The 19,254-nt window shown below is 37.2% G+C and overlaps 1 protein-coding gene across 1 annotated transcript in view; it reads right to left on the bottom strand.

The window, feature by feature from the left end:
• The window catches only part of MALRD1 (MAM and LDL receptor class A domain containing 1), a 768,730-nt gene that overhangs the window by 442,660 nt on the left and 306,816 nt on the right, over window positions 1–19,254 (bottom strand). Inside the window, exons 23-25 of the mRNA XM_045062650.1 lie at window positions 16,884–17,040; window positions 12,993–13,103; window positions 8,663–8,876 (exon numbers count right to left, since the gene is read on the bottom strand). Coding sequence (XP_044918585.1) covers window positions 8,663–8,876; window positions 12,993–13,103; window positions 16,884–17,040 — 482 coding nt within the window. The remainder of the gene's footprint in view (window positions 1–8,662; window positions 8,877–12,992; window positions 13,104–16,883; window positions 17,041–19,254) is intronic.

The raw sequence follows: 19,254 nt of genomic DNA, 5'->3' as shown, positions 1-19,254 counted from the left end.
ACCAACCTTTTGAGAATTTGCAATGCACAAATTGATTGAACAATGCTCCTAACACAGAAATTGTTTCTGATAACTACTTGATTTCAAAATATAAAAAATACTACCCTAACACGTCTCTTAAAACACTGGGATAGTGAGAGCAGGGACCAGTATGGATAATTTTGGAAAGACTGTAAGGGTTAAATTGTAGTGTAGGGGTAATGCTTAGCTTGAAAAATAACAGCTTTGTGTTGATACTGACAGTTAAGAGATAACAGCCTTGCTTTACTCTTGTAAATTAGGCTTCACCAATTAAGGAAACAAAAGTTCAAAGAAAAGAGCATCAGAGGCAGGGTCAAGGAGATCCACTGGTTGCAATTTAGAGGCAGAAAGTCTAAAATAAACACCTCATTAGGCAACTGTTTCTAACTCATCTGGCAACTGTTTCTGACTCATCTGGAAACTGTTTCTTTGTTCTGTTCCCAGGTGATGATAAAACGATGTGATTGGCTATAAAAACTCTGTACCCCGGCTGTTCGGAGCCGCCCTCTTATCAAGAGTGTTGGTCCCTATTGGTCGGCCTTGCCTCTCATTGTAATAAACTTTGTTGTGACTGTCACTGGTGCCCGTAGCATTCTGTTTCCGGAGTCGCGTGGATGCAACAAGACAATGAGAGCTTTCTGAGCCCCATTCAGCTGCAGTCTACAATAATGAATCTCTGATGCTTAAGACATCACAGGAAGCCTGCTTTTTTAACACATTATGATACCTGGCCTGCTTCTCACATAATCTCCCAAAGAAACCAAAAGCTATTCACAATCTATGATTAATAAAGTCTCTAAAAACACACTAGTTGTTTTCAAGCTGATGTATTACTTTTGAAAGGTCAAGCTGGGATTAGTATTTCATATATAACTAAATTACCTCCCCTTATCCCCTCCAAAAGTGATTTGTACTTATTCTGACTCTCATTCATAATGCAAATGTTTGTACCTGTCTCTTTTACTAGACAAGCAGTGCCACAATTATTTAGGTTGTATCTTGTTTTTGTTTGTTTATGCTCCAGGGCCATTTATATCAGTGGTACCCAATGTTTACCAAATAAACAAATGGAAAGTAAATTTGTGTTAATTTACAAGTGCTTGTTAATTACAAAGTGCTTTAATTACAAGTGTTAATTACAAAGTGCTTGTTTAGACTTTATATGATCACTGACAAAGAATGAAGTAATTGTCTAGGTCAGTGGTTTTCAGTGATGTGCCTTACTGTACTGTCACCCTCCTACTGGGGGACCCTACACTTTGAAATGCATTTTTGCCACAAATGAACACAAATTCTGATATGCTAAAAAGTTTCATATGGAGCACTCAACTGGATATGGTAGAGAAGCAATTATATATAATCTTACAGTCAGCAAAAAGTAAAATATATGTCAGAGTATCAAACCACACCCTCTAGTCCCCCAAAATTCATCAAAAATATGCGAATTCTGCTATAACAAATGAGAGAGGGAAGTCAGGATATAAATAAGTCAACTCAAAACAAAATCCTAAAGGATAACTGTGTTGGGAAATTATAGTCACACATTTATAGAAATCAAAGGACATTGCTATTGACATGGTGAAAATATAGAAAGGATTATTTTCATTACTGCTGACTTCTAAAATATTTTTTGACTGTGTTAAAAAATTCAGTCACAAATACCTGATATAACTTGGCTTAATCCATTTTTTTCACTTTGTTCAAATTTTAATTTCTCAATAAGGACTTCTCTGACTGCCCTATTTGAAACTACAGCCACCATTCCAGATATTTTTTCTACTTTTCTTTATTTAACATCTTGCTAGAGCACTTACCATTATGAAATAAATCGTGCCATTTTACTTATTTTGTTTGTTTGTGTCCCTCCGCACCACCACAATGACCACCCAACCAATGGAAGCTCCATGAATGCAGGACATTTGTCTACATCATTCACTGCATCCAAACCCTGGCACATAATAGATGTTACATAAATATTCCTGAATAAATGAATTAATGGTCATTTAAAATTTTTCTTAGTACCTCCAAAAAACTATATCTGGTAATCAAATACATACATAACCACTAAATCCTGACTTCAATATAACTGTACCGATTAAATTCATCAAGAAGATATACACAAAATTATTTTATTTTAAAACACTAGTTATTGCCAATGATTAAAAGCCTGATACATGTGCATGTGTCAATAAGAAAATAACAGTTCTCCCTTTTCATCAACAACTTTTTCAAAATTGTGTATTGTTTAGATTAGCGCTTCTCAAATTTTAATGCACATACGACTCACCGAAGAATGTTGTTACAATGCAACTTATAATTCTGGGGTGGGTACTGAACTCTAACAAAAGATTTATTTGTCCATAGACCCAGATTTGAGTAGATGAGTTTAGATTATTTTCTAACAGATAAATTGCACGCTGATATAATATTTCTAAAAAATGGTATTTTGAGGATGATTTTATTCAGTAGGAAAAATGTGTTTAAAAATACTTGTAATGACTTTAATGAAACTGTTATTTTGTAATTGAGTATAAGAGTGCACTACATTATTTATCAAACATCCTTTTACCATGAGGGAACCTGAAGTAAACTACGGAATGTGAGGGACACATCGATGTAGGTTCATTGATTGTAACAAATCACCACCCTGGTGGGGAACACTAATAATGGGCAAGGTTGTATGTGTATGGTAGCTCTGATTTGCTGTGAATTTCAAACTGCTTTTAAAAAAAAATTCTATTGGGGCGCCTGGGTGGCGCAGTCGGTTAGGCGTCCGACTTCAGCCAGGTCACGATCTCGCGGTCCGTGAGTTCGAGCCCCGCGTCGGGCTCTGGGCTGATGGCTCAGAGCCTGGAGCCTGTTTCCGATTCTGTGTCTCCCTCTCTCTCTGCCCCTCCCCCGTTCATGCTCTGTCTCTCTCTGTCCCCAAAAAAATAAACGTTGAAAAAAAATTAAAAAAAATTCTATTAAAAATAAAAAGTAAAATAAAAATGGCAACCTACAGAATGAGAAAAAAAATTGCAAATCATGTATTTGATAACAAGTTAATATCCTGAATATATAAATAATTCCTACAACTCAACAATAAAAGACAAATAATCCACTAAAGAGATGGGCAAAGGATTTTGACATTTCTCCAAAAAGACACACAAAAGGCTAATAAGTGCAAGAAAAGATGCTTAACATTATTAGTTAGTAGGGAAAGGCAAATAAATCAAAACCATAATGGGACTCCCCTCTATACGCACAAGGATGGCTATAATAATTTTTTTTTAAAGGTAAAGAAGATGTGTTTGGTAAGTCCCAGACCTGCCTCAAAGATTTGCTTGTACATTTTTCATCCAGGTCTGTTCTTATCACCTCCTTAATACTGCAATTTGCACTCCCTCCATTTATGGTGTCCCTCAATTTACTCTGTATTTTTTTTAAGCTTATTTATTTTGAGAGAGAGAGAGAGAGAGAAAACGAATAGCGTGGGGGAGGGGCAGCAAAACAGAATCCCAAACAGGCTCGTGCTCAGCTCAGTGTAAAGCCCTACACGGGGCTTGATCCCATGACTGGGAGATCATGACCTGAGCTGAAGTCAAGAGTGGGTGGCTCAAGGGACTCAGCCACCCAGTGGCCCACACTGTATTTTCTCAAAGTACTTGTCACCCTTTAACAAACTCTGTAATTTATACACAAATGTGGCGGTGGGGCAGGGGGAAGGGGAGGGAGAACATTTTCTGCTTAAATCAAGAAAATGAGGAAAAGGATTTTTGTCTGTTTCACTTACTGATGTAACTAGGTGTCTTCAACACTGCTTGACACATAACTTCTCAATAAATTTATGCTCAAATTTATTTGCTATTTCTGTTTTCTCTACTTCCCTTGATCATTCTTGACAGGGTTTTAAAATTTTATGTCTTTTCCAACCCTCTCCATCTTAACAACTAAGTTCTATTCCATTAATTTGCACTATTAGGCAATTAGTTTCTAATATAAGGAGTTGAGTCTATAAATTTTCCTTTAAGTACTCGCTTAGCTAAACGGCACAAGATTTTTAAGCATTGTTATTATTACTATTTATTTAAAACCTTTTCTTATTTTACTGTAATTTTTTTTGGAGGGGAAGCATAGGTTATTATTAAAAGTGTGTTTCTCCCAACCAATAGGTATTTTCCTGCTTTTGCTTTCCAATAGATTTCAAGTCTAATTAAAAAGACAGGGTCTATGTCACTTTAATCCACTTAAAACAACTGCAATTGCCTTAATGTTTAATAATATCTCTCTTTTTTGGTAAGTATTCTGTGTGTGCTTGCAAACAATCAATATCTGCAGATAGTAAATACAGTGTTACATTTGCCCGTTAAGTTCAGATTACTTACTAATTGTGTTGATTAAATATCCAGCATCCTTACTAATTAGGGTACAGAATTAAATTATTTCCAGTATGCGTGAGACCCTCTTAATTGTGTGTGAACAATAAATATGCTAATTGGAGTATATGGTGAAACAAAAAATATGGTTGCTTTCCAAAGGTGCATCTATATCAGTGGCAAAGATATGTTCAGATAAGATTTTAGAGTTGTTGGATGTACAAATCACTTTCTTCTTTGACCATATCCCATATTTTAGACATGTTATTTACATAATAAAGCCAAAAATAACATTTTCATTTTTCTGCCGAATTTTGTTTTCAAAGTCTATACTAATCTACAGAAAATTAAAGCAGCAAGTGCTTTTGTTTTTTAAAGGATTCTTTTATAAAATGATATAAAATATTACATTATCAGAGATAATCCATTCCTGTAAAAAGAGTTTTTAAATTCCTTCCACTATTCCTCCATGGTGTATTTCTACTTAAGGATACTTTGGAAATTAGAGTCATGATATATGATCAGTCTTTACCTAGAATTCTCAAGAAACCAACAATTAAAAACCCCAAATACTGGAATTATTTAGCCTGGAATTTCAGGCTAAATATTTGACTAGTTACCAGCCAAATTTCTTGAAATCAGTTGCTATGGTAATTGTCAAGGTTTTTTCTTCCTATTCTCCTGGGTCTAATTAAAACATCAAAGTTTACATTATACACAGGATAATAACTCATAATTCATATAGCATATTCTAGCCACTCTATAAATAAAACATTTAATCCTGTAGAATGGGAATATAGGTGAATTTTTTAAATGTTTGTTTATTTTTGAGAGAGCAGAGCTCCTCACAAGCTCCTCTTGTGAGCAGAGGACGGGGAGACAGAGAGAGGGACAGAGGATCCGAAGCAGGCTCCGCACTGCCACCAAAGAGCCTGATGGGGGGCTCAAACTCACAAACTGTGAGATCATGACCGGAGCCAAAGTCAAATGCCTAAGCCACTGACTCACCCAGGTGTCCCTAGGAGAATTTTTAAAACTACATAATAAAGGGGCACCTGGCTGGCTTAGCAGGGACAATATGCAACTCGGGATTGTGAGTTCAGGTCCCACATCATGTGTAGCGATGACTAAAAAAAAAAAAAAAAAATTAAATTAACTTAAAAAAATACATAATAGGAGCACCCAGGTGGCTCAGTTGATTAAGCATCTGAGTCAGTTTCAGCCCAGGTCATGATCTCCTGGTTTTGTGAGCTCCAGTCCCATATCAGGCTCCCTGACAGTGCAGATCCTGCTTGGGATTCTCTCTTTCTCAGTCTCTCTCAAAATAAATAAATAAACTTAAAAAATAATACTTAGTAAAAATAAACAATGTTATTTGAAAAATCATACTCATGAGGGTGCCTGGGTGTCAGCTAAGTGTCAGACTTCCAACTTGGGCTCGGGCCATGATCTCAGTCAGGGTTTATGAGTTTGAGCCTCACATCAGGGGCCGAGGATCTGTTGTCTCCCTCTCTCCTTGCCCCTCCCCATCTTGCACTTTTTTTCTCTCTCTCTCAAAAATAAATAAAGATTAAAAAAACATATTAATGTATGAGAACCAATATCAAAATGTGGGTTTCTTTTTAGGGTTTGTTCTGACTTTTTGTTGCCGTTGATTCGTTCTAATGAACTGAAAAAGTCGTTCTTTTTTTTTCTATATGCTGTAATATCTAGAAGCAATTCAGCCGTCATGCTCCAATATTACTGATATAAGTAACTCCACTCAAACTTTTAACAAGAGTGATCTGGCAATCAATTCACTAAAAAGCACCTTCTGGTACAACTTTCCCTCCAAAGTCTTATGATTACTTTTTTCTTTGTTTTCATACAAAAGGACTACCAATATTATGCTAAGTGAAATAGGTCAGAGAAAGACAAATACCATATGGTTTCATTTATATGTGGAATCTAAAGCACAAATGAAGAAACAAACAGAAAACAGAATCAAACCTATAAATACAGAGAAGAGACTGAGGGTTGCCGGAGGGGAGGGGGAGGGGCAAAATGGGTGAAGGGGAGTGGGAGACATAGGCTTCCAATTATGGAATGAGTAAGTCATGGGGATGAAAAATACAGCATAGGGAATATAGTCAATGGTATTGTATCAGCCTTGTATGGTGACAGATGGTAGCTTGTGAGCACAGCATATTGTACACAGTTGCTGAATCACTATATTGTACACCTAAAACTAATCTAAGAGTATGTGCCAACTATACAAAAACAAAACAAAACACTACCAAGACAGTAAGGTCCCAGACTTTCAGACTCTCTTAGTACATCAGCATCCCAGACTTTCAGACTCTCTTAGTACATCAGCATCCTTTCCTAAATACAGATAAAGCATTCCTAGAAATAGTTACAAACTTAGAACATAAATACACAGAGTACAGGGAAAACTTAACCATAAATAAATCGATACTTTAACTATTAAAAAATGGCATCAAATTTGATCTTGAGAAAGAGATACATTTGCCACATGACTCATAAAATTCAAAAGCAAAATGTCTGTTCTATTTGACTGATAACCTAAGAGATTTCTGTGATACTGAAATGAAAGTGACAATGAAGAAAATGTAAAATCATCTGATGCAGAAAGTAAATATGCAGAAAATATTTATAAGGTAAAGATATATATTAATATAGAATTCAAAAGTCGCCAAATAGTTTTGCTTGGTTCATCTGTGGTAATAATAGATGTAAGAAATAATCCACAACTAAAGGAACAGTTACGTGATATAAATAGGACTTCTACATGTATAACCTTTTTTATGTGTATTTTTAAGGTTCGGTTTTACACATAGCTGGAAGGGGAGCTTGGACAAAGAAGTGAATCATAAAATATCTGATTCTATGACCAAATCTGTCAACATAAGTCTTAAAACTGACAAAACATAACCACGTCTGTTAAGAGCTTCATCTATGGAATGCACTAATAATATGTGTCCCACTCACCCTGCAGGGCTTCTATGAAGATCAGGTAGAGATTAGTAGATAAAAGGGCTTTGAAATGTAAAAGTTCTATACAAATGTGAGCTCTTCTTATACTGAAGTTGTTCTGGATATTCCAGATTTGGTTCAACAGACCAAAAACAAAAACAAAACAATAAAAGGCTCAAACTATAATATTCTTGCTCAGAAATTATTACAAATAGAATAATGTGTCAACCTTCATTTTGACAATCTGTATGCAGCTCATTTGCAATGAGATGAGGTAATCACTGGACTGCATTGCACAATTTACAGACTTACCCAAATGAGCATATATGGCCCATTTAGCTGAGGATATCTTAATAGGTGCTGTTTATTACGAGTTGGTCTCCTACAATAATATATAATTGATATGTATATCCTTTGGAAGATCGCTTTGTCTAATATATTATCTGGGTATTTATTTTTTTAACAATTTAATCACATCTCAAAATTTACATAAAGGAATGACAACTCTAAAATGCATCAAAGGATAGAGGCTTGTCAGCCCTGCATGAATTGGCTTTGACGGACGCTTTGCTTGTCTTTGCTCCAAAACTTGCCTTCACATGAAAAGTATTTGTTTCCATTCTGTTTGTCTTTGAAGACGCTTGTTTCCCAATCTATAGCCAGTTATCTCAAACACACCAAGCTCCCAACTCGATTTTTAAATGTTTATTTATTTTTAAGAGACACAGCATGAGTGGGGAGGTGCAGAGAGAGAGGGGGACAGAGGATCTAAAGCAAGATCTGTGCTCACATCAGTGAGCCCGACGCAGGGCTTGAATTCATGAATGCTGAGATAATGACCTGAGCTGAAGTTGGATGCTCAACCGACTGAGCCTCCTAGGTGCCCCCACCAACTTGTTTTAATGTTTTTGTTTGTTTTTGACAGAGACAGACAGTGAGTGGGGGAGGGGCAGGAAGAGAGGGAGACACAGAACCCGAGGCAGGCTCCAGGCTCTGAGCTGCCAGTACAGAGCCCGATGAGGGGCTCGAACTCGTGAACCATGAGATCATGACCTTAGCAGAAGTCAGACGCTTAACCGAATAAGCCACCCAGGCACCCCCACCAACTCATTTTAAAATGAATTACAGTTCTAAATTTAGTGCTGAGAGAAAGAAAGAAACCTATTTAAATAGGTCAATCACCTTACCTGCTCTGGGTGCTGAACCGTACATACTTTTTCTATGTTTCAGCAATTAACACACCACATACAGTGCAAGGTTGCAGGAGACAAAGGCAAAAGCAAGAAAAACAGAAAACTTCCACTTACTGCAAATGAAAGGAGACTCATCTGAATTATCAGCGCAGTCATTCACAAAATCACACAGCTTGTCCTTTGCAATGCAGTGCCTGTTTGCACATGTGAACTCTTGAGCAGTACACTTTCTGTCTGGGCTAAGTAGGGGGGAACAATCTTGAAAGGAAATATCATCCACTGCTACATCTCCCATGTAACTGACACCACGCTTTGCCCTGAGGACAATCTTTAAAAAAAGAAAGAAAGAAAGAAAGAAAGAAAGAAAGAAAGAAAGAAAGAAAGAAAGATGTCAATTGAGCCGTCCAAGCATTCAAAAATTGAGGCAAACATTAAATACAGGATTATCAGGCTGGAATCTCGTAACGATACTCCCATAATGAAACTGACCCAGGAAGTCTGAGGGTCATGTGATATCTGTGCCACCCTCAACACCTAAAATGTGAAAATGTCAATACCACTGCCTCTTGTTTAGATTTTTAGGACAGGTGGCACCGAAAACCTGTAGGAGCCACAAACCCACCCACTGCCGCCTCTGTGGTTCTCTGATCCAAAACAATACCTGCTCATTTCTTACAGCCTCACTGCATATGGAGAGGAGGCCAATCCGGTGACAGAGAGCACCAAGAGAATGAGGATGTGACGCACCCTCTGTTCTGCCCAATTCTTGCCACTCCTCAGATCTATCCATCCCAACTATGTGAAAGCAAAGATATCAAACCTCAATAACATGAGCTGTTTTTTTTTTTAATTTCCCACACCTTTGAAATTAAAAAGATTTGGATTTGCCTTTGATTAATGTATGTGGTGAACAAAATCCTTACGTGTTCCACTGTTTGACAGCGAGCTTCCATTTATATGGAATCCAAAAGAATTAGAAATGATTAGAAATAATAACAGGAGTTGCTAAAATGTTTAGAAATCCCACCTTCAGTTTGTGACATTACCACTGCTTAGACGAACAATGAACACTGTTTCATGGAACGTAAATAGTCACAAACTGTTTAGTTTCAAATTTGAGTGAGATTAACTCAGAGAACTTCTGTTATATTTCTCTGCATGCCAAATATCTGTTTGTGTGTTAAGATAAGAAGTATTCATAAATTTTATTATTTTTTAAGTTTTTTGTTTGTTTTGTTTTTTTGTGAGAGAGAAGGAGATAGAGCGAGAGAGAGGGAGGGGCAGAGAGAAAGGGAGACACAGAATCCGAAGCAGGCTCTGGGCTCTGAGCTGTCAGCACAGAGCCTGACGTGGGGCTAGAACTCATGAGCTTTGAGATCATGACCTGAGCCAAAGTCGTACACTTAACCAGCTGAGCCACCCATGCACCCCAGAAGTATTCATATATTCTAAAGAAAATTTAGAACAGTTAGAAATGAGTTAACAAGGACTAAAGATTTACCTCAGTGATTTCATACAAATAATTATTGTGTAAACTCAAGAGCATCTTTTCACCAAATCTAAACAATCATTTTTCATGAAAGAATTATCATTTTCCCTAAGATGTGTTATCCTTTTATATGACTATATGAAAACCTACATGTTTTCCTTTTAAGATGAGATGATAGAATAAATACAAATAATGTCTCTCAAATTATCAAAACAAAAAATAAAAATTAAATTTCAAAAATTCAGATAACAAATTTATATAAATTGTTCTTCATAACAGATATGCTGGAAAACAAAAATAAATTTGATAGATTGAGAGATTGGAAATTATTAAAAAGGGGCAAAACTGGAAAAAATAATAAGGACTACAATGTTTTTATAAGGAAATACTGAGACACAAAAGGAAAAGGGTTCTCTATTGTCTGGATACATCTAACCATTTAAATATGTGATGCAATGTTCTGTAAATAAGAAATCAGATAAGTGTTCCTTTATTAATTTGTTCATGTGCAGGCCTATAGACAGAATCTCAGGTGTCTGCCATGTCCAAATGATCAAATCATTGCTTATGATCCCAAAGGTCCATAAAATGTTAAGAGTCCATAGACTTGAATACGGATTACACTTTTCTAAAAGAGTAATTATATTTTTTTTTTCCAGTAGAATAAAAGCAGGGTCAACTATCTTGGGAAAGCTGGGAAGCAATATGGCATAGCAGTTGGATTATGGACTGGTAGATAAACTGTCTATGTTTAAAGCCTATCTAAGCCATTTTGTAAAATACAACTAGAGTAAGTTTCCTAATGTGCAGGTCTTTCTGTATTCTAACCTAGAAAATGGAGACCGTGATTATGCAATTATTGGAAACACTAAAGGAATAAACATTTCAGAGTCATGGTATAGTACTTAGCATTTATGAAGAGCTATGTGAATGACTGTTCTAGTTATATACAAAACATTTTAAATAAATACTCTGTTTAAGTTTGAGGGCTCCCAAATAAAACTCTGAAAACCACCCAGTGCTGATTCAGATATTTCAAAAAATATCTTCTACTCTTACTCAACGATTAGAGGTATTCCTCTTTCTGAGGTGAAAGGGAATCGTATTGTAAAAATGGAAGAATCATGGAGAGTATGCCTGGCTCATCACTCTATCTCCAGTGCATGGGAATGAGCTTTGCCCATGGTAGGGTGCTTAATAAGTTTGTATTGTAGGAATGAGTGAATCACAAAAAACATCAAATATTTACAAGCCATTAATATCTAAGTTTAAGATTCAAACAACATGGGCATATTCCTCTTCAATAAAATTTCAATAAATGACAAACCAAATTTCAGAAAGGCTAAATTAATAATTAATTCTTCCTGCTGAAATCTCCCTTGTTATTTTGAACATGATTTTACTATATAAGCATTCTGCTTGCACAGAACTAGGTAAGAATTCATTGCTTGGGGTAGAGCCTATGTCTGGCAGCAGCAAAATCTTCTACATGTTCTTGCTGAGGCTCTGTTAAAAGACCTTGGACACTGAACAGGTGGAATCATTTTGATATTAAATTTCATGTTGTGTAATATGAAATTGCAGTCCAAAAATTGCACCTTCAGGGTGAACTTATTTCTTCTCAGTTTACTAAATTAAATACAAATGACCCATAAGAAAAGTGGACTTCAGTGAGAGATCAAAAATATGTGGAATTCATGGCGTGCCTGGGTGGCTGAGTCAAGTAACCGTCCAACTTCGGCTTAGGTCATGATATCATCATTTGTGGGTTCAAGCCCCTCATTGGGCTTTGCACTGACATTGTGGTGACTGCTTGAGATTCCCTCTCTCTCCCTCTCTCTCTGTCCCTTCCCCACTTGCACTCTGTCTCAAAATAAATAAACCTCTAAAAAATATACATAGAATTTATAACACCTATCATTCCAAGAAACTGGGGACAATGCTCTCTGTATCAATGCCTTTAGACAGCTGTAGCTAGTCTGGGCTTCCACTGGAATTGAGAAGGGCTGATCTATCAGACACAGCACATGACTGTACCTCCTGAATATTCACAGGAGAACTGGCTACTATTTCTACTTATGCAGAGGACCGGAAACACAATAATTAGCCAAGATATTGTATCTTCTATCTAGAGATAAATGGTTTTAAATTCATGAGATTAAGCTTTGTGCAGTTAAGACTAAGAAATGTTCCCAGCATAAATACCTCTGGATTCTCACTCTCCAGATCCAGGTCTTAAAAATCTTAATAGCTAAGCCTCATCTTCCAAGAAAACCCCTCTTCTGTGAAACACACACACACACACACACACACACACACACACACACACACGTCCACGAGCTCTTATTTTCTTGATAAGCCATAAAAACCAAAACCCATACCAATTACCTTGCCAAGTAATTATCTTCAGTTCAAGCATTTTAATCTATGCCCTACGTGTTCTTTTTGTTTTAATTATTAGATACATATAGGTCTTATCCTCCTAATATTATTGTCATCTCCATGAAGGCAAAAATACAGCATCACACAATTTCGTGCCTCCCCAAAATATTTTTGAATTAAGTAAATTATCTCTAATAAATTTCAACAACATAATGTGCTTTCAAAAGTCTGTCGTTTTAATTAGGTTTGAAATAAATTTACATAATCACTCCAATGTTCCTGAGAATACATTTGTTAATAGGGGGAGGTGTTCTTTATATGAGGTAGGCCGATTATGAAGTGGAGCATGGTTGGCATTACATATTCCTAGAATATGGTTGTCTAACTAGGAGGAATTAGGACATCTGAAGCTGTAAGTTCCTTATGGAAATTCTACATGGAGTGGCAGGCATTCACGTAACACATCAGAAAGGGGATGGGAGGGCAGGAAGGCCATGAGCAGAGGAAATAAAGTAGGATTAGAGAAAAAAATCAACAGAATTTCTTCATCACCCAACTACTTGGATTACAAACCTGTATATGTGATTGAACGCCTAAAAACACTTCTACTCTTTTCCACCGTGCACCCTGCTGTCCACTTTGAGCCCACAATTTAGAAGTAACGTTGTCTTTCTTGCTGAGTACCTACAGAAATAAATCAAGTAAGAGGTGTTAAAATATTCTGTCTTGATAAATTTTAAACATTTAGAATTCTCCCAGTGATTTTTTTAAATTTTAATATCAACATGAATTCCCTTGGAGAAAAGCAGGGACATTTTTCATTAGATGTCTTTGTTTTCTGTACAGCAATGTGTCTCCAGGGTACCTCACAAGCTTTGTGTAATAAAAGTCTACATGAATATCTGTCAATCAAGTCCAAAGGATCTGGGCAACATTTAATTAAGAGCTCTTAACCACATCAGCTTTTAAAAACCTGACAGCAGTAACTATTGGAATTTTATGAATTAAATAATATTCATGGAGTTGACTAAAAAGCACTTATTACTTCACTTATTACTTACTAAAGCGCTTTTTTCAAGATGACTTTACTTCCTTATCCTCTTGGGTTCAATAGGGACAGTGGTGTTATAGTGGGAGCCCATTCAATATTTTTAACAGCACACGTGGGTGGTACGTGTGGGCACTGACTCATGCTGTGATGGTAAGAGCTCCCTACCCAAGAGCCGTGAAACCTCAAATTCTCCCCAGTACTATATCCTTATTCCAAAGGGAAATTCAGATTTGTCTTAGGAGACAAATCATCATGGCTCTCCTAGAATGCTACAAAATGAGCCAACAAGAGAGTAACTGAAGAGAACAGGGACAGGATAAAACAATTCCACATTTTAAAGTTAATTGACTTAGATGGCTAATTTAATTATATCACAACATTACTTTTTAAAAATACAATGTGTACAACCAAAAGAATCATTCTGGTAAAGGGTTTGTGAAGGTTTTGACTTTCGAAAGTGGAGGTAATCCTGTAATGGTTTTGTTATTGCTTTATTTATGATTAAATTCAAACAGTTATTTTTCTTGGAGTATAATTAACAAACTATTATAGCAGTAGAGTTTCTAGACCCTTTAGAATTTCTAATATGAGACTAACAAAAATACCACCAAAGTTTTGCTACGTATATAATTTAAGTTAAAACAATGTATTTTCAAGGTCAAGAAAATACAATTTCTAAAAAAATAAAAATCATTTTTGATGAACACTTTTAAAAAATATGGGAAATAGATCTTTATACACATACCACTCTATATATAAATCACTATGAAAATGTATTCATGCACAAAAAAATATCACACATTACTATTTTAATTATTTGAAAACTAATTACTTATATTTTAATAATATCTTATAATTTTTCACCTACTAATACAAACTTGTACCTGAAAAAAAGAATTTTTCAGATAATTAATTCTTAATCATAAAATATACCAGCTAAATAATTCTCATTTTTCTGATGAAAACCCTGCAGTAAGTTGTACTGATTGTTTTTCCAAAAACCACTTTTTGAAAGCCAATGTAAAAGAAGTGATGAGCTGTGGAGTGCCTGGGTGACTCAGATGGGTAAGTGTGTGACTTCAGCTCAGGTCATGATCTCACAGTTTGTAAGTTCAAGCCCTGCATCGGGCTCTCTGCTGTCAGCACAGAGCCTGCTTGGGATCTTCTGTCTCTCTCTCTGTCTCTCTTTCTCTCTTTCTTTCTGCCCCTCCCCTGCTCATGCTCTTTCTCTCTCTCTCTCTCTCAAAAATAATAAAAGCATCTAAAAATTTTATAGAAAAAAAGTAAGTTGTAACTTTAATTCATAAGACTCCTGAATGGTTTTAGAATATTAAATATGGACACATACTTCTTTAGAAACAAGTTTATTTTTAAATCATTACAGGTAAGGAGTCTGACCTATAATGAACAAGATAATTCTTCTAAAGCCGATATATAAATTTAACATATTTCCAGGTAAACAAGTAAACAATAAAAACTACCTATATTTGTGAAATATGTGTATCTAAAACTTATTTGGAAAAATAAATGTTTAATACAGTCAGGAAAATCTTAGATTAATAGAGTGATCAAATGGAGAGCCAAAGTACCTAATATTAAAATTATACTCAAGGTATGGGGAAGATGTGGTTAAGCAGCTGGTCTGCAGTCTGTTTCTCTCTCTTCATTGGACAGCATGTAACCTAACTGTAAACTCTTGGCAAATATGCTAAACATGGACTTCTTGGCAAACAAATTGATTGTATTTGACAAGGGGAGAGCCCTTTTCTGTGCCTGCGTTTAGCAAGATATCCCTGCTCTAAAATTGCTCGAGCTAAACAATTCTAGGACTTTGGGATTTATCGTTCAGACATGGCTTCCTGGAAAGTGCTACAAAGGCTATGAAACAGTACAAATGGAGATGTTTGAAAACTGAGTTGGCTTATTCTGTGTAAATGATGCATCTCTACATATTACTTAAAACCTCATATATTATATATGGCACAGCCAATATGGGAAAACAGGATCTAGGGATCTGCATTGAGATTCAAGAACCTCTCTGTGGTTTGCTTGTATAACTTGGTCTTCTAAAAGAAGCCAGGACCCTCTGGAAAAACAGTTAACTCCAGGGATGGAACAGGATAAAAGTAACAGAAGTCTGGAACATCTGCTTAGACAGACATGAAGGAAATGCTCAAAGACTGACGGGCTTGTCAAAGAGACAAAAAGTCAGCTTAAAGAGTATCCTATGAGCATATCTGGGGCAAGGTAACAATCGATAAATAATAATAGATGATAACAAACTGAATACAAAACGAACCCATGAATCCACACTGATTTAAGTCAATAAATGGAGAGCTAAATGGAGAAGTAATTTTGTTGGTGGTGGTGTGGGTGATGGTGTTTTGTACAATAGAAAACCAATGTACAAATGTAAACAGAATAATGGAGTTAAAAAATCACAATTAAGCCATCATCATAGTCAAATTAATTCCAGCGAAAAATATTAAAGAATGCAAAAACTAGCAAGTAAAATTGGCTTGAGAACAGGATTTTACATACCATCAAAATATCTCTTCACAAAATATTTATTGATAACACAGGGTATAAAAATAATGAGACCTATAGATATCATAAACTACCATGAGGATGCAATTGAAAGGATACAATATTGATGATATTATAACATACATATTTAACATTAAATCTAAAATGAGTAGATTCTACATACTGGATTAGACTATAATATTTTAAAATACCAAGGTCCTAAGAGTCTAGAGAAGATTAAGGAATTATTCCAATTTGAAAAGCACTACAAAGAAATAACTGGGTACGATAAGTGATCCTGTATGGAATTTTTCCTATAAAAGATAATACTGGGACAATGGACCAAAAAAAAAAAAAAAAAATAGGAACTCTGAGTAAAGGTTATATTGGAGTTATCTGTGAGATTATTGAAACAGTTTGAGACAGTCTAAACAGTAATTCTGAAAACAGTTTAATTTTTTTCACAAGGAAAAAATTGAAAAAAGATCATTGGGAAACGTAGCAGCAATACCATCAGTATGAAGAGTGCACATTCAAACATCACCAAAGTGTGCCTAATCCATATGCACTATTCTCAGAACATTGGTATTCTTAGAACATTGATACTAAAGCCTACATGAAACATTTCAAGTACAAAACTGTATTACAGAAGCTGTAACCTCGTGGTAAAGATAATAACCATAAACCAAATAGTAAAACCAATATCCTACTAGCCATTCAGGTCCCATTCTGCTAAAGCTCTCTTTCAATCATACCATGGTGAAACTAGTAAGGCGCTGACAATTATCCATTGCCACTTATTAGCAAACTATATTTTAATACCACTAGACTGTACCGTATGAGTTTTTATAGAGAAGTTTTAAAAAGTACAATTGCTTAAGTAATACCTGGAGAGAACCAACCGTCGCCCCATTCATGTGAGTCCAGAACACCAGAGTACATTTTGGTCCCATGCGTGAAATAACAGGAGTGAGTATATCAGCCATATCACCAAACTTTCCATTTGAGCTATCAGCATACAGATACCAGCCATCTGTGGTATTTCTGGGGAAAGTACAAAGCATTTATCAGATTAAAAAAAAAAAACAATAAAACAGAAGAGAATCATAAACTATAATACAGTTCATCATTTTTTGGGTATACTTTATATAGTTCATCATTGACCACAATTTATTGCTCTATAAGTTTTCCTAAAGTATAATAATGTTTTATAGCATAATGATAACTCATAATCTTCAACAGACATAATTATTCTACTGCCTCTTACTTGTAGCCAAGAGGTTGCCACAGTCTGTTCAAGACTGGCTACATCTGACCCTTTTCTGGCCAATGGGGACTAAGATAGCAGGCCTTGGCCTCATCTCATCCCTGAGACATTAGGACAGGAGAGTGGGAATTCTTTCCTCCCACCCAGACGAGTTTTGCCCCCACGGATGCCTTTCTAAGGGAGTGTATTCAACGTTCATTTAAGACATAGCCTATTTGGGGGCACCTGGGTGGCTCAGTGAGTTGAGCATCCGACCGACCCCGACCCAGATCACAATCTTGTGGTTCACAAGTTCGAGTGCCACCCCTGGCTCTGTGCTGACAGCTGGGAACCCAGAACTTAGAGCCTGGAGCCCGGGCCCGGAGCCTCTTCAGATTCTGTGTCTCTGTCTCTGTCTCTCCCTCTCTCTGCCCCTTCCCACCACGTCCTCTGCCTCTCTCGCTCTTTCAAAAATAAATAAAACATTTAAAAAAATGTTTAAAGTGGGGTGCCTGCGTGGCTCAGTCAGTTAAGCGTCTGACTTCAACTCAGATCACGATCTCGCGGTCTGTGAGTTCGAGCCCCGCGTCGGGCTCTGGGCTGATGGCTCAGAGCCTGGATCCTGCATCCGATTCTGTGTCTCCCTCTCTCTCTGCCCCTCCCCCGTTCATGCTCTGTCTCTGTCTCAAAAATAAATAAACGTTAAAAAATAAAAATAAAAATAAAAATAAAAATAAAAATAAAAATAAAAATAAAAATAAAAATAAAAATAAATAAATAAAAAATGTTTAAAGAAATAGCCTAATTACAGCTGGAGGAGAAATGTGCCCAGCACTGGTGGAGATCTGACTCTCACTAAGGCCCTGGCCTCCTTCCCAGCCCTGTCAGTAGTGGTCCCAGAGCAAATGATGGCAGAGAAGGGCACACACCCAGCATTCCCTCTGCTCCCTAACCCTGGGTTGCTAAGATCACTCAGCAGACTTTCTCACAGCCTTCTTGTGCCTGGACATTCCGTGCCTCTATCATTCCCTTCCTCCAAGATTCTCAACTCCTTGACACATTGGCTGACTCCTACAAAACCAGTGTTTGGAGCAATATGATTATTTTTGCTTCAGCCTTTTTTCTAAGAAAAGGTAAAGAGCGGGCATTGTGGGAATCTTCCTTCCACGCCTTTGCGGTGTACCTCTTCAAGAAGAGAGATTTTAATAGGATGGATGTCTGAGTTTCAACCTCAGAGTACCTTTGGTAAAAGTACTCCTTAAGGAGGGAGACGCTTGGGGCACCTGGGTGGCGCAGTCGGTTAAGCCTCCGACTTCAGCCAGGTCACGATCTCGCGGTCCGTGAGTTCTAGTCCCGCGTCAGGCTCTGGGCTGATGGCTCAGAGCCTGGAGCCTGCTTCCGATTCTGTGTCTCCTTCTCTCTCTGCCCCTCCCCCGTTCATGCTCTGTCTCTCTCTGTCTCAAAAATAAATAAATGTTAAAAAAAAAATTTAAAAAAAAAGGAGGGAGACCCTTAACTCTGCCCTCACCTTGCTCCATGTTGCCTGGGCTTCCGGCCCCGCCCACCAAGTGCATCTCTCACCTTTAATCCTGGGTGTGCACTCCCCATATCTGGGGCATGGCTGGCTCTTGGGTTATGGCTCTCCCCTGACTCCTTTCCCCTTCCTTGGTCTGTGTGGTGGCCATACAGGCACAGTGCTACTGGAGTCGCTTAGGAACCAGCAACCTGACAAAGGCCAATCTTGGGGCTGAGGCCCAGAGATGGTGCCTCGGCGATCCTTCCACACCTGGCTGGGGCACAGCCTTCAGGACGCCAGGCCCGTCTCTGATCTTGCCCGCTAGGCCTGGAGGACAGGGACTCCTGTCTAGAGAGAAGCCTTCGGAGGGGAAACCAGGAGGTGGGACTTGAGGGTTGGCTATCATAAGCTGCCTCAGCCACCATCTAGAGGCGAATGCACTGCCACCCATCGCCTGCAGGTCCCCACATCTGTTTCCACGAGAGGCCACAGAAGG

Source organism: Felis catus, chromosome B4, assembly GCF_018350175.1.
Source record: "Felis catus isolate Fca126 chromosome B4, F.catus_Fca126_mat1.0, whole genome shotgun sequence".
In the NCBI taxonomy this organism is placed as follows: Eukaryota; Metazoa; Chordata; class Mammalia; order Carnivora; family Felidae; genus Felis; species Felis catus.
The sequence above is the reverse complement of the archived record's forward strand: the minus strand, read 5'-3'. Positions and strand labels throughout refer to the sequence as shown.